Consider the following 13,774-nt stretch of genomic DNA (forward strand, 5'->3'; position numbering starts at 1 on the left):
AGAGAATGGAAGAGGGAAATACTACTGTACAGAAATAAAAGTCACTGACATTGCAGAATCCAGCTACAGAAAGACTCCTGTAAAAACAGTCACACAAAGAAAGAAAATATGAGTGATTCTGTATTTTACATTTTCCTCAACATGGCAGACTGCTAACTGATTTATTTTTAAATCACTAACATCAATACAACATCAATAGATGACACAGGGCATAATTTTGTTTCTATGTATAAACCACCACTTCATTGTCCCATTTGAATTGCTGGTGACGTTTGTTTAAATTGACCACAAAGAGGTGAACAGACAGGGTGAAATGTCCCGAGATTTTTCCCACTAAATGGTGGTCACACACATTTACAAAAAAAAAATATTGTGATGCTTTTTCAAAATAAATATGGAGAATTTATCAATCAATTTAAAAAAAAAAAAAAAAAAAAACATCAACATAAAAGTGTGTCCATATAAATAGTAAATCATTAATTATAATGATAAATAAACATAAAAGTTAAAAGGGGGAAAATATGCATTATACTTCAACCATTTTCAAAAAATAAGTATCCCACAAATTATCTAAAAAAAAGGTAGAAATCAAAACTTTCAGAATCAAACCCTTTTAACACGGCAATCAAAAATATCAGCAATTCAAAATCTTAGGGCTCACAACCAAGCAAAAACAAGACAGAAAAAAAGAAAAAAGAAAAGTTGCAAAAGATGAAACATTCCAATAAACGGCACTAACTCTTCTAACCCAACTCAAGTTGGCTGGATTAAGACTTGTTTGAAATGTAATAAACAAATTGGAATAGCAGAAAGTGACAGACTGTGAGAAAGATAACAGCTGATTCATTACATTTCTTCAACGCTCCACTACTTTAAATCAAAATGAGAAAAAAAAATTGTACGCTTGGAAAATAGAAAACACTTCACTGATCCCTGGTAACTTTATGCCTTTTTATTGGTACAGCAGTTTCCCAGTGAGTTTCCTACTTTCCAGTGTACACAATGATCAAAGCCAGCAATGACGAGTATTTTTTAGCATTGGGTCAAAAACTGAACTTGGGAAAGGGGTCAGCATCTACTAAAAAACCAGCAAATTCAACTCATTTAATTCCACCAGCTCATGACACAAGAAAGGAAGTAAGAAAGGTGATTTCTCAAATCCTTTTGTGCTTCAGTAATGTACTGAATGTTAAATCTCATATCAGACCAGACCAGATGAAAGGGTGCAGAGATCTACAGTTTTCCTGCTGCTACCGGTATAAAAGTTCCTGTATAAAGTCAGAACGGTTAAAGATGTTTTTGAAGAGAGGAGGCTGTGTACAAACAGGTGGCAGTTACAGCCCTATGTCTTGTTTGAGGTAGAGTCATTACAAACAAAATCAATGTACTGCCGTACTATCCAGATGGGACAGCATTGCTGGGCTGTTAGTTGTTGTTTTTTCTTCTTTTTTTTGACAGATGAACATATGAAAAACAGCAATATACTGTAAATTTGCCCTAATTTTACAACAAAGATCTTCATTAGGAAAGAGTTACTGTCATTTATTAACCCTATTTCTTGGTTTTCAAGAAATGCAGAAAGAAAATCCAGCCCACATGAACTTTGCCATCAGACAAGACCTGATGAAAAGAATGTGCAGTTAGTATGTAAAAAAAATTTGTGAGATGACCTGACTGCTGTTTATTAATCATGTCTCAGAGTCTTAAAGGGATAGTCCACCCAAAAATGAACATTGTCATCATTTACTTTTTCTCATGTCATTCCAAACCTGTATGACTTAAAAAAGAAATCAATCTTCTTTTATGTTCCATAAAAGAAAGTAAGTCATACAGGTTTGGAACAACATGAGGATGAGTAAATGAAAGTTCATTTTTGGGTGAACAATCCCCTATAATAACAACATTAGATAATATGTCACTGCTACTTCTTTAATCTCCTCTGCTCAATGACGTCTTGACTGTAGATTTCACAATCTTCCTTACAGGCAACTTAATATGTTGTATACATTAATCGTCTTGACTCAGCATTGATGGTGGAATGTCTGATTTGGTCCCATGTGTGTTATTATTGAAGACAACAACAATACAGTCTGTATGAAAAAGAAACATGTGAAAGATCTATAAGACTTGTATGCAGTTTGCTGGTTTATAAGAACTTAAAGAAATTTCGGATCATTTTAAATGTTTCTGATTGTTGTGCTATTGCTTAGCCTACCAAGTAAATCAGAGTCTTTTACACACATTCACATAAATGAGAGGACAAGGAAGGAAGCTCACGGAGCATAAAAGGAGAAGATTCAGACTAGATTACTTCACAGTGATATCAACTGCAGCCAGTGGAGGAAACCTGGAAAGAGAATCTAATATTACATTAACAGTGCAAAACAAACAAACACTCTCTCTCTCTGTCTCACTCGCTCAGATAAATTGAAAGCATCTCAGTAGACATTCAAAACAACACTGCAAACAACTTCTACTTGGATCAAGGTGCAAGGACATGAGGAGCAGACAGACGGAGGGAGCATCTGTAAGATGGGCTCACTGTGGCTTCCCCAGCAAGTTGGACAGGAAACTCGACCCCTGGTTTCTGTTCTGACCTCCCTGACCACCACCTCCCAAAGGATCCAACTGGTTCAGCTCGGACTGGTCCAACATCTCAAAGTCCTCTCCATCAAAGTCCAGGTCTGTGTCCAGCTCCGAGCTCGACTGCTTTCTGAATCCCCTCGGAGCTGCTCCTGGCCGTGGGCCACTCTCTCTCCGACGACCTTGCGGTGGCCGGGGCTGCATGGCTCCTGCGATGGCTGCCTGGATCATGTTGCTGGCGATGACCCCTGCCAGGTTACTAGCAAGGTCAGAGGTAGTATTTAGGGAGCCTAGGGAGATCTCGGGGTCGAGGTCTTCCTGATCAGAGTCCATCTGGGTGTCCAGATCCAACAGGGCAGAGGTAGTAGAGCCGCGAGGGCCGGAGAACGCGGCTGAGTTGAGACTGGGCAGCCCGAAGCTGGCATCATCATCGTCCTCCATCAGGGTGGCATCTGGGTTGATGGAGGGAAAGTCTGGAAGCCCACAGGCAAATGATTCCTCTGGATCACTGTGCCTGTCTAAATCTATTCAGTGAATAAATAAGGATGATACACGTGTCAATGACGTGACACTAATTTTTATCCCCATTTACTAATTAACTCGAAAATATACAATACCATTTAAAAGTTTGGTGCTGGTAAGATATTTAAATGTTTCTGAAAGAAGTCTCTTCTGCTCACCAAGGAGACATTTAATTGATCAAAAATACAGTAAAAACAGTAATATTGTGAAATATTATTACAATTCAAAATAACTGTTTTCTATTTGAATATATTTTAAAATGTCATTTATTCCTGTGATGCAAAACTGAATTTTCACCATCATAATTTACTGCTCAAGAAACATTTCTTATATTGAAAACAGTTGTGCAGCTTAATATATACTGTATATATATATATATGTCATTTTAAAATGTCTTTACTGTCACTTTTGATTAATTTAATGTGTCCTTGCTCAATAAAAGTAATAGATTTATTTTAAAAAACTGTCCCTAAAATTTTAATAGTATGATATTACAAATGGAATTTATACATACAATAACTTTAATATTATATTAAAGATCTAGAAAGATTAAACGTACAAATATATTTTACACTTCAAAAATAATGATTATATGTGTAAACTCACGTGTTCTTTTTACTTGATGGTTGCACCACAAGAATCATTAAACTAAAACTTCAAGGTAAAAGGTTTTTCAAAACCATCATGAATACAAAGAGAAGATTTCTAAGAACTTTCTTTATTCTTGACACTCTAATATGTCATTGACCCATATAGAGAGAATGAAAAGAGAGTTAAAAAGTAGAAGAGCTTAAAGTGTCTTACCCTCCGAGCCCTCTGTGAGGGGCGTTTGACCCCTGGAGAGGTTAAAGGTGCCGTTATCCATGTACGACATCTCTGCATCCGAGTGCTCAGAGTCAGTCAGTGCCAGTTCCTTATCAACCAATGCTTCATCAAACTACAGGTGCGGAATATTTAGAGAAGTGTGTGCTTATTAAAAAAACAATGATATCATCCAACTTGCTTTTTACTATCATGAACCTCTATAGATATTCTAACCTCATGACCATGCAGCTGCTTTAAATCCCCATGTAATAAATATCCCCTGTATCTGGCCTCACCGTTGGGCAGAACGCAGCCAGTTCCTCTTCGCTGTCACTAGCATCATCTGAGGTCCCTCTCCTGATGGGCTTTCGAAGAACTGCAAACACAGAAGGGTTTATCACAACTTCTGAAAGCTGTAATATGCTGTTAACTACAGATCACAAATTCTTCATGTCAACAAAAAAATGTATCATTAAAAAAAAAAGGAACGTAGAAAAAGAGCATCAGCTAAACAGCACTTCGATTTGCTCTTGCATCCTACAGCAAGACATTTCCTAAGCGAAATCCAGTCATTTTAATAGGAATCCAAACGATCTGGAAGATTTACCCAGATTGTAAAAATGTTCATGCAAATTTGGCAAAATTCCAACATTTTGGAAGGGCTTGTTTACACCTGGTCACTTAATGCTTTTTCTCTGACCGGATATACAGTGGGGAGAAACAGAATTTGATACACTGCCGATTTTGCAGGTTTTCCCACTTACAAAGCATGTAGAAGTCTGTAATTTTTATCATAGGTACTCTTCAACTGTGAGTGACGGAATCTAAAACAAAAATCACATTGTATGATTTTTAAGTAATTCATGTGCATTTTATTGCATGACATAAGTATTTGATACATCAGAAAAGCAGACCTTAATATTTGGTACAGAAACCTTTGTTTGCAATTACAGAGATAATACGTTTCCTGTAGTTCTTGACCAGGTTTGCAAACACTGCAGCAGGGATTTTGGCCCACTCCTCGAGTCCTCCATACAGACCTTCTCCAGATCCTCTTTCAGCTCCCTCCAAAGATTTTCTATTGGGTTCAGGTGTGGAGACTGGCTAGGCCACTCCAGGACCTTGAGATGCTTCTTACGGATCCACTCCTTAGTTGCCCTGGCTGTGTGTTTTGGGTCGTTGTCATGCTGGAAGACCCAGCCACGACCCATCTTCAATGCTCTTACTGAGGGAAGGAGGTTGTTGGCCAAGATCTCACGATACATGGCCCCATCCATCCTACCCTCAATACGGAGCAGTCGTCCTGTCCCCTTTGCAGAAAAGCATTCCCAAAGATTGATGTTTCCACCTCCATGCTTCACGGTTGGGATGGTGTTCTTGGGGTTGTACTCATCCTTCTTCTTCCTCCAAACATGGCGAGTCGAGTTTAGACCAAAAGCTCTATTTTTGTCTCATCGACCACATGACCTTCTCCCATTCCTCCTCTGGATCATCCAGATGGTCATTGGCAAACTTCAGACGGGCCTGGACATGCGCTGGCTTGAGCAGGGGGACCTTGTGTGCGCTGCAGGATTTTAATCCATGACGGCGTAATGTGTTACTAATGGTTTTCTTTGAGACTGTGGTCCCAGCTCTCTTCAGGTCATTGACCAGGTCCTGCCATGTAGTTCTGGGCTGATCCCTCACCTTCCTCATGATCATTGATGCCCCACGAAATGAGATCTTGCTTGGAGCCCCAGACTGAGGGAGATTGACCGTCATCTTGAACTTCTTCCATTTTCTAATGATTGCACCAACTGTTGTTGCCTTCTCACCAAGCTGCTTGCCTATTGTCCTGTAGCCCATCCCAGCCTTGTGCAGGTCTACAATTTTATCCCTGATGTCCTTACACAGCTCTCTGGTCTTGGCCATTGTGGAGAGGTTGGAGTCTGTTTGAATTGAGGTGTGGGCAGGTGTCTTTTATACAGGTAACGGGTTCAAACAGGTGCAGACAGTGGAGAACAGGAGGGCTTCTTAAGAGAAACTAACAGGTCTGTGAGAGCCGGAATTCTGACTGGTTGGTAGGTGATCAAATACTTATGTCATGCAATAAAATGCAAATAAATTACTTAAAAATCATACAATGTGATTTTCTGGATTTTTGTTTTAGATTCCGTCACTCACAGTTGAAGAGTACTACCTATGATAAAAATTACAGACTTCTTCGTGCTTTGTAAGTGGGAAAACCTGCAAAATCAGCAGTGTATCAAATACTTGTTCTCCCCACTGTATATCAAGAAAAGGAAAAAAAAGGTGTAAATGCCCTCCAAAATGTATTTGAGACGGATTTAAATCCTATCGCTCAAACCAAACCAGAGACGCATTCCAGACGAAACTGGACAAGAGTAAATGCATCTGGTTGTTGAAGCCACATATGTAAATTTTACTCCCAAAATGTTAAAAACTAAATGTGTGAGAGGGCATATAGGCTACTAGCTCCCATATATGAGAGAGCTACTGCAACACGCATAATTGCAGATATGGCCAGCCCCAGATGTCTTCAGCAATCCGACGTGTAAACTGCAGCAAATTAAACTGGAAGAAACTCAACACACATTTAGTTGTGTGTCTCCTGTTGCAGTCTTTGTCCTTGAAATCAGCTTATAAATAAATTGCAGCTCACATCTGTTGCTTTCGTTGACGTGAACTTGAATTTGCATAAAGCGTGGGAATTGAAGATAGGATTTATATCCTTTTTGCGGAGACACATTTATGTGGCTATGCGTAAATGGAAGAGTTTTAACAAAACCGATAGCTATCCGATCAGTAAAAACGCATTAAGTGACCAGGTGAAAACAGGCCCTATGACACAAGAACAATCCAGTCCTTAAAGGCACACTGTGGAACTTTTCAACCTTTATAATATATTACCAAAACCCATTGAGATGGTACATCGACTTACAATAGGTTGAATGACACGTCTGCCAAAGCCTGAAGGTGTCTGTATCGCTTTTCCTAGCACTATGTAACTTCGGGGTTCGGGTAGGAACCCGAGCACAAAAAGAACTACAAAATTCGACCGCTTTACGGCATACGTCACTTCCCCCACCACCCACAACTTCCTCAGATTCTGACGTGAGTGCTCAACTCGCGTTTGATTGCCGTCTGTATGTTTTCGTCATGGCCGAACCAACAGCTACAAGGAAGAAGGCAAAGGTTTTGTCAGAGGACACTAAAAAAAAGTAAAAGGCATAGTGACAAATGAAAAGCCAGGACGAGGATCACCATTGGTCTAGCGTTCGCTCGCTGGCGTGAGCTACAGGAGGAGGAGGGGTGCCCAACCGATGCTAACGCTTGCCTGCACACAAATGCCGTTTCCAAGGTGACACAGATAAATCATATAAGCAGTGTAGTATTTTCTGGTATTCCGGCCAAAGCCGATGGTGTTATGAGTGTAATAAAATGCCCACAGCCCATTGTTCATTTCTACACACAAACACAGCCCGCCACAGTGCAGGGCTCGAACAAATAAAATCGACTCATGTCAAATGTACATTAAATGTAGTGAACGTTCCCACGACTCAGTGCCCACAAACACTACACACAACATGTCCCACGGTTTCTGTAAAACGAAACCAACACACATAAGTTACAGTCAGCTCAGGCCGACGGTGTTTTTAGTGCAGTAAATGTGCCCGGCCCGCCGTCCCGCGCCCACATTCACTCACAGACATGTTAGCACTAAGCCGCTCGCTCTCTCTCAGCAGACTGCTATAAGGGAATCGAGCGCGGCCAGGCTGCCCGCCTCAAACACTGCAAGCACACACAATCTAAAGACACGGGAAGCTGACTCACTGTCTATGGGCGGACCGGTTGACTGTTTGTTGACTTTTGCGACAGTGCTGCGGAGCTTGTGGCCTCTAGGGACGCTAGACGTGAAAGTTACAGGTCGAGCGCCACTAGTGGCCAAAAGTTCCGCAGTGTGCCTTTAAAATACAACTCTAAAAAGGCAGGAACTGTTCTAAGCATGACCATCAGTCCGCACCTAGTTAGATCTGCCATGTACTTACACGGGTTTTCTATGGGCTTTAACATCATGTATCCTTTGGCGCTGAAGTCCAGCCACTGCAGGGCTGGCTCCAGCTTCACACATCCACGCTGCCATAGCCGATAATACAATGCCAGTGGGCACAGCAACACACCCAGCACTGAGAGAGACAGAGAGAGAACATATTTAAGTAAATATTTCGCAGTTGTTAAGGCACTGGAGAAGATAAGTAAACCCTGAAGGATTTCTGCTACTCACAAGCCACATATGAGAGCACCAGTCCAGGGATGTAGCGCCCCACCATGGCCACTAAGGTGAACAGGCCACAAAACAGCATACAAAACTGCAAGAGGATGGAGTTTTAGGATTTGATAAACATTTAGAATTCAAACAAAAGCCTTTGTATTAACAATTTAATAATATACAAGTCATAAAAGCAATAATAATAATTATAGGCCTTCTATGGCATGTAAAAACAAAATACATTGTGGTTGGTCACTTTAACAAAAGGTTTCCATGCTCAGAAAGTCTCTTCCTGTCTAAGCGGGCAGTTCTTGTCCAGAGTAAGCTGCAAACTGGACCAGACGTCCACTGTCTGGCTACACAAGACTATAGACTTGATAATATGTCTATACAATTTTAACAGTTGATCTTAACAGTAGGGTTGTGACAATATATCGTGTCACAATATAATCGCAATACAAACATGCATCAATATATAATATATCGTGGATAGTGACAATCTGTATTGTGTATAGTATATATTAATTTCTGTGTGAGAAAAAAACTTGTTTTACAGAGTTTACAGAGTTTTAGTGTCAGTACTAAATTAAACTACTATATATAATGTTGAATATTATGTATAATAATGCAATGGGGGAATATTTGGGGGTCCTGATATTGCCAATGTCTTATGTTACCAGTAAAAAGTGGCCTACATTATTTTAAATATATCTAGCCAGTGACAAAGTGCAAGCATATTCGTCCAAAATAATTCTGTATTTTCAGCTTCAGAATCCTGAATATTTTTAATCCGGTGTCACCGTTGTCCTGTGCATTGGGTTACCAGCACAAAGTCCAAACCTATTCATTTCCACCCCCAATGTAATACCAAATTTAGCATTTTAATCAACAGTACATTTTTTGTTAACCTTTTACCATATGTGTTAGATTATTGCAATAATATTGTACCGTGAGTTCAGTATCGTGATATGTATCGAATCGTGACATTAGGGTATCGTTACACCCCTACTTAACAGTGTTGCTAGTTTGGGAGTAATCTCACCTTCCCTGGATTTTGTCGTTTGAACTGCACAATATCTGTTGCACAGGAAGACCCTGTAACCCAAATCTCAGCCAGGTGGTGGCATAATTCAGGCACACTCAAAGTCCCAGGTTGCACCAGACCCCAGCTGTAAGCCAATCAGAAAAGAGCAAAGAGAATTAACAATTAAACTATTTTGTATCAAACACCACAGAAAAACCTCAAAGAGTAAACAAATACACCAGACATTACCTTTCATTCTCACTCTCATCTTGTCTTTTAACTGCAAGAGATCAAAAACTATTTCAGACACATTTGTGACTGTTAGAAGACTCAGTTATTAGTTTTTAAACATTTGCTTAATTACATTTTCACTTCCTTTAAAAGATGAGTGTATTAGCAAGTCCTCAGAGAATAACATTGACTTGTGATTTAGGATTTGGTTTTAGTTCTATTAAAGTTGTCCCAGAGTGTAGATCAAATGCTAATAAGCCACTGGCTCCGACTGCATGCAAAATATTGATTCAGGTCGATGCTGTGCACCTCCTGGAAATGCACTGCTAGGAAATGGCACTAGTTTCATAACTCTCTAAGAGCTGAGCAAATGAGAAGAGAGAAAATGAAACTTGAGTGGGTCACAGCACAGGGAATAGAGAGGTTTTAATTACAGCCAGTATTAATATTAAGATAGACAGATGGAAGAAAGATGAGACTACAAAGTCTTAAATACGTGGGTAATAGTTGTACACAAGCAAGAGAGGAAGGTCAATTTTACCTCTGATCTTAGGCCAGATCTTATTCCTCCATGTGTCGACACAAACTCCCAGGGCCAGACCTGATGCCAGCAGAAAGAGCGACCTCAGAGAGCTCAGAGCAAAAAACCTGAGAAAGAAAACAATTACAAAAAAGTACACTTTACTCTGTTGTGGACTCTCTGACCAAAACCTTGTGATGACATAGTCATGCATTTATCATACTGAATGTATGAGGGAACCTTTGTTCCACAGGTGTTTCCGGCCCCAGTGTCTTTCCTGTGCAAATCTCAGAGACGGCATGTGCTGCATGAGCAGTTGTGATTTCTGACAGTTTCACAGCAGCATGGCTAATTACGGCTATGTATGTGCAACATTACTTGACCAAAAGGTGAGCGAGCGCTGAGACCAGGCTGAACCCTACTGATCTCTCGGTGTGAAATAAGACAGCTAATGCGGTTTGATGACTAGATCAAACAACAAAACCACATGACCTGTCAAAAGCATCACAACCAAGGGCAGTTGAAATGTTCTGAGATGGTGGCGATACTTTATTTCTGAATAGACTGGACTCTGGGTGGAATATGATTTGTAAATGGAAAGATCTAACCAAGGCCTAATATTAAAAGAGAAATAAGGCAGATTTGATAATTTAGTGAATGAAAGAAAAACCAATGTCTTCCATCATAAGAAATATAGAGTACACCATTTATCCCCAGATAATAATCAGTCAGTGCATTCAGATTACAATTCTCCAAGATAAATAAATGCCTCTACAGGCACAGAAATACCACAAGCAGCGTTCCTCTGCTGCTCACTGACGCAAATAAAAGGAGATAATAAGATCAGGGGGAATATTCCTCTGATGGAGAGGGTGACTGCACTAAGTGAATGAAGACTGCATGCCTGAACAGTGAAGAAAAAGAGAGGGACATCCAACCAATAACAATTGTGTCTGCCCTGCACAGCTTTCCTTCCTGAAGCATTTCAACTAAAGCTTTTCAGATTTATTGGGCGTTCTTTATAGCATTTAGTCAACACGAAATCTCGTTCACAGCCCATTTTACTTCTTTACAGTCACATATTTCTAAAAAAAAAAAAGGAAATATAATCAGGACTTTATCCATCAAAGACTGATCTGGATCTGTGAAAACAAATGCTTAAATAGCTATTTGGCTATTGATTAACATTATTAGTAATTTAAGAGGAAAAGCGTGTTATTGCATTTTGAATTTTTTGATTAAAGACTACAGTACAAAGACAAACTTTTCCCTGTAATAAAATGCACAGATGAATCACTAATAATAAGACCAGGATAGGTATTAAGAAAGTAAATACCGTAAGGTCCATTTTGAATTGTTATTGATTTTAGAAGCACAGATGTCATAGTGTGTACACACAGCACATGGCTTCCTATGTTAGGCTGACCTATGAAAAGGCATGAACAGTGATTTCACAAAGTACAACATGTTCCTAGATCATCATCTTTGTTGATCTGGTGGAACAACATTACAATCAACCAATCAGATTTGATGGACAAGTTTACAGTTTATGATAAGTTTAGGATTACCGTACAACCAGGGTTAGATGCTTCTATATTAGGGTTAATCACTTATTTCCTTCTGATTTTAGGGTAGAGTTAAGTTTAGGGGTAGTGTTAAAACCAAATTTTTGGACAGGAATGTTGTTCCAGGATCAACAAAATATGTTGATCCAGGAACGTCTTACTTGGCAAAATCACCAACAAGATCACACCACTGTAAGACCAGGCCCAACCAATCGGTTTGGGAACATAGTGCTTAAAAAAATGTATATACTGTGTATATATATATATATATATATATATATATATATATATATATATATATATATATATATGTATGTATGTATGTATGTATGCATGTATGTAGCGTATCTGTCATTGTGCCATGTAGTTATCTACTATCTGCAATAATAACTGACAATGGGAGGTAGAAGACAAGCTATTCAACAGCCAACATCACACAGTACTACTTTTTAATATATATTTTTTTTAAACAGTGCAAATGTCTCTGCTCAACATGCATTAGTAAAAGCTGTCAAACATGGCACCCAATACAAGGTTCTGTGAATCACAAATGTACAAAGTGTTGCACGCACAGCATTGTGTTTACAGTAGCACCACCACAGCCACTGTCTAAATATAGGCACCAAGAGAGAGAATGACACTCAGTCTGACCATCTGTTACTTATCTTAAATAAAGGGGGAAACGTCTGGAACAAGCAAGACACGTATGCATCCAGATAAAAACAAGAAAGGCTTATACAAGATCCTCAAAATGTTAATGAATAATGTAAACGTTTCAACTGAAAGCACCGGGTTGTAAAAAGAGCCCAAGTAGAGATAAATCCATGGAGATAAAGCTCATCCACTCACCAGAACATGACGTTGGCGGCCGTGTACAATAGGACGCTGTGAAAGGGTCTCTCCCACAACAATACATACTGCAGATAGGTGAGCGTGCGCTCGTGCGGTCCCAGCCGCTCAAGCAGCGTTGATTTCACCGCGCGGAGCTGCTCGAGCCTCTCGCCGGAGCACGAGCCGCTCCTGAGGCCGACGCTGGCGGAGGAGCGCAGCTTCATCGAGCAACCAGTCGCGTCTTCCGCTGCTCCACCCGTATGAGCCATACTCGCGTGGTTTAAACACGTGACGGCAAGAACACCAACAAAATATACTTTAAGTTAATGCTAAGAAATAAAACCCGAGCTTTAGCAATGATTTGGAGATCGCGAGCTAGCTTAGCCGGAAGCCGCTCAGGACTGAGCAAGTGTAGGCAGACCTCGGGTTTTCAAGAGGCTGCCGCCGTTCGTACGGAACAAACGTGAAATAAAACCCATTATTGGGTCTAATTTGCTATATTAATACTTGTATGGGTCAGCACGGGTCTTCTTTAATGTTGTCACCGTGCAGCTGTCATGTCCAGTCGTTGTTTTTGTCGCGGGAGCAACAGAGAGAGGGAGAGAGAGAGCGGTATGGAGGACGGGCTTGATCTGGCCAATGGCATCAGGATTACAGTCAGAGCTGGTGAATAACAAACAACACCTAGCATCAGCGAAATCTCTCTTCAAATGCCTTCACGTTCACGGATCATTCATAATGAATTACTTTCCAAATGTCCCAGCTCCAATGTTTTTATTATGTTATAAAAGGGTGTCATAAGGTCAGTTTGATGATGCAATTTCAACTAATAAATCAAATAGTTGTCATTTGAATTATTGTCATAGTTCAGTTTGTGGTCATATAAAGTAGGGTTTTTCAGAATGGGGAAGATTTTACAGTATAATTTATGAAACAGTAATACAAAATAAAACCCAATATATATTTTATAATTATTATTTTAGATTTATACATCTTATATTAGAGAAAAGTTCTCATTCTCAATATATATAATATATATATATATTGAGAATGAGAACTTTTCTCTAATATAAGATGTATAAATCTATATATCTATATATATCTATATATATATATCTATATATATATATATATATATATATATATATATATATATATATATATATATATATATATATATATATGTATGTATGTGCTTTAATCAATAAATGATTAATAGAAAGCGTTTCACTAGTGAGATCGTCATATTTGGGAGTCATTGGCATCAAAAAGTAAAACCTTTTAGTGCACAATAATTTTGCAAGTAAATTAGGGAAATAAATTAATTAGTTTTTCTTTGTGCATATGTGTTACTAGGCAAGAGGAAAATTAAAATTTAAACCTGGCCTGGATAGGCACATTTCCATCTGTTTGCGCAACTGACG

General features: G+C 39.3%; 1 protein-coding gene across 1 annotated transcript; it reads right to left on the reverse strand.

Annotated features, from left to right (window-relative positions):
- Positions 1-2,477: 2,477 nt before the first annotated feature.
- retreg3 (reticulophagy regulator family member 3) lies at positions 2,478-12,955 on the reverse strand. Its single transcript, XM_056241017.1, has 9 exons — positions 12,369-12,955; positions 9,976-10,082; positions 9,453-9,483; positions 9,222-9,348; positions 8,195-8,279; positions 7,959-8,096; positions 4,206-4,285; positions 3,910-4,042; positions 2,478-3,107 (listed from the first exon to the last, which is right to left on the reverse strand). The coding sequence occupies exons 1-9, from the start codon at positions 12,617-12,619 to the stop codon at positions 2,539-2,541; spliced, it is 1,521 nt and encodes a 506-aa protein (XP_056096992.1). The 5' UTR covers positions 12,620-12,955; the 3' UTR covers positions 2,478-2,538.
- Positions 12,956-13,774: the final 819 nt, after the last annotated feature.

This window comes from Rhinichthys klamathensis, unplaced genomic scaffold, assembly GCF_029890125.1.
Source record: "Rhinichthys klamathensis goyatoka isolate OS25496 unplaced genomic scaffold, OSU_Roscu_1.1 h1tg000626l_1, whole genome shotgun sequence".
NCBI classification, from domain to species: domain Eukaryota; kingdom Metazoa; phylum Chordata; class Actinopteri; order Cypriniformes; family Leuciscidae; genus Rhinichthys; species Rhinichthys klamathensis.

Coding starts and splice junctions, on each gene's coding strand:
- retreg3 (XM_056241017.1), bottom strand. CDS start 12,619: ATGGCTCATACGGGTGGAGCAGCGGAAGACGCGACTGGTTGCTCGATG. Junction 9,349..9,452: donor GATGAGAGTGAGAATGAAAG/GTAATGTCTGGT, acceptor ATTGGCTTACAG/CTGGGGTCTGGTGCAACCTG. Junction 4,286..7,958: donor AAAGCCCATAGAAAACCCGT/GTAAGTACATGG, acceptor CTGTGTTTGCAG/TTCTTCGAAAGCCCATCAGG.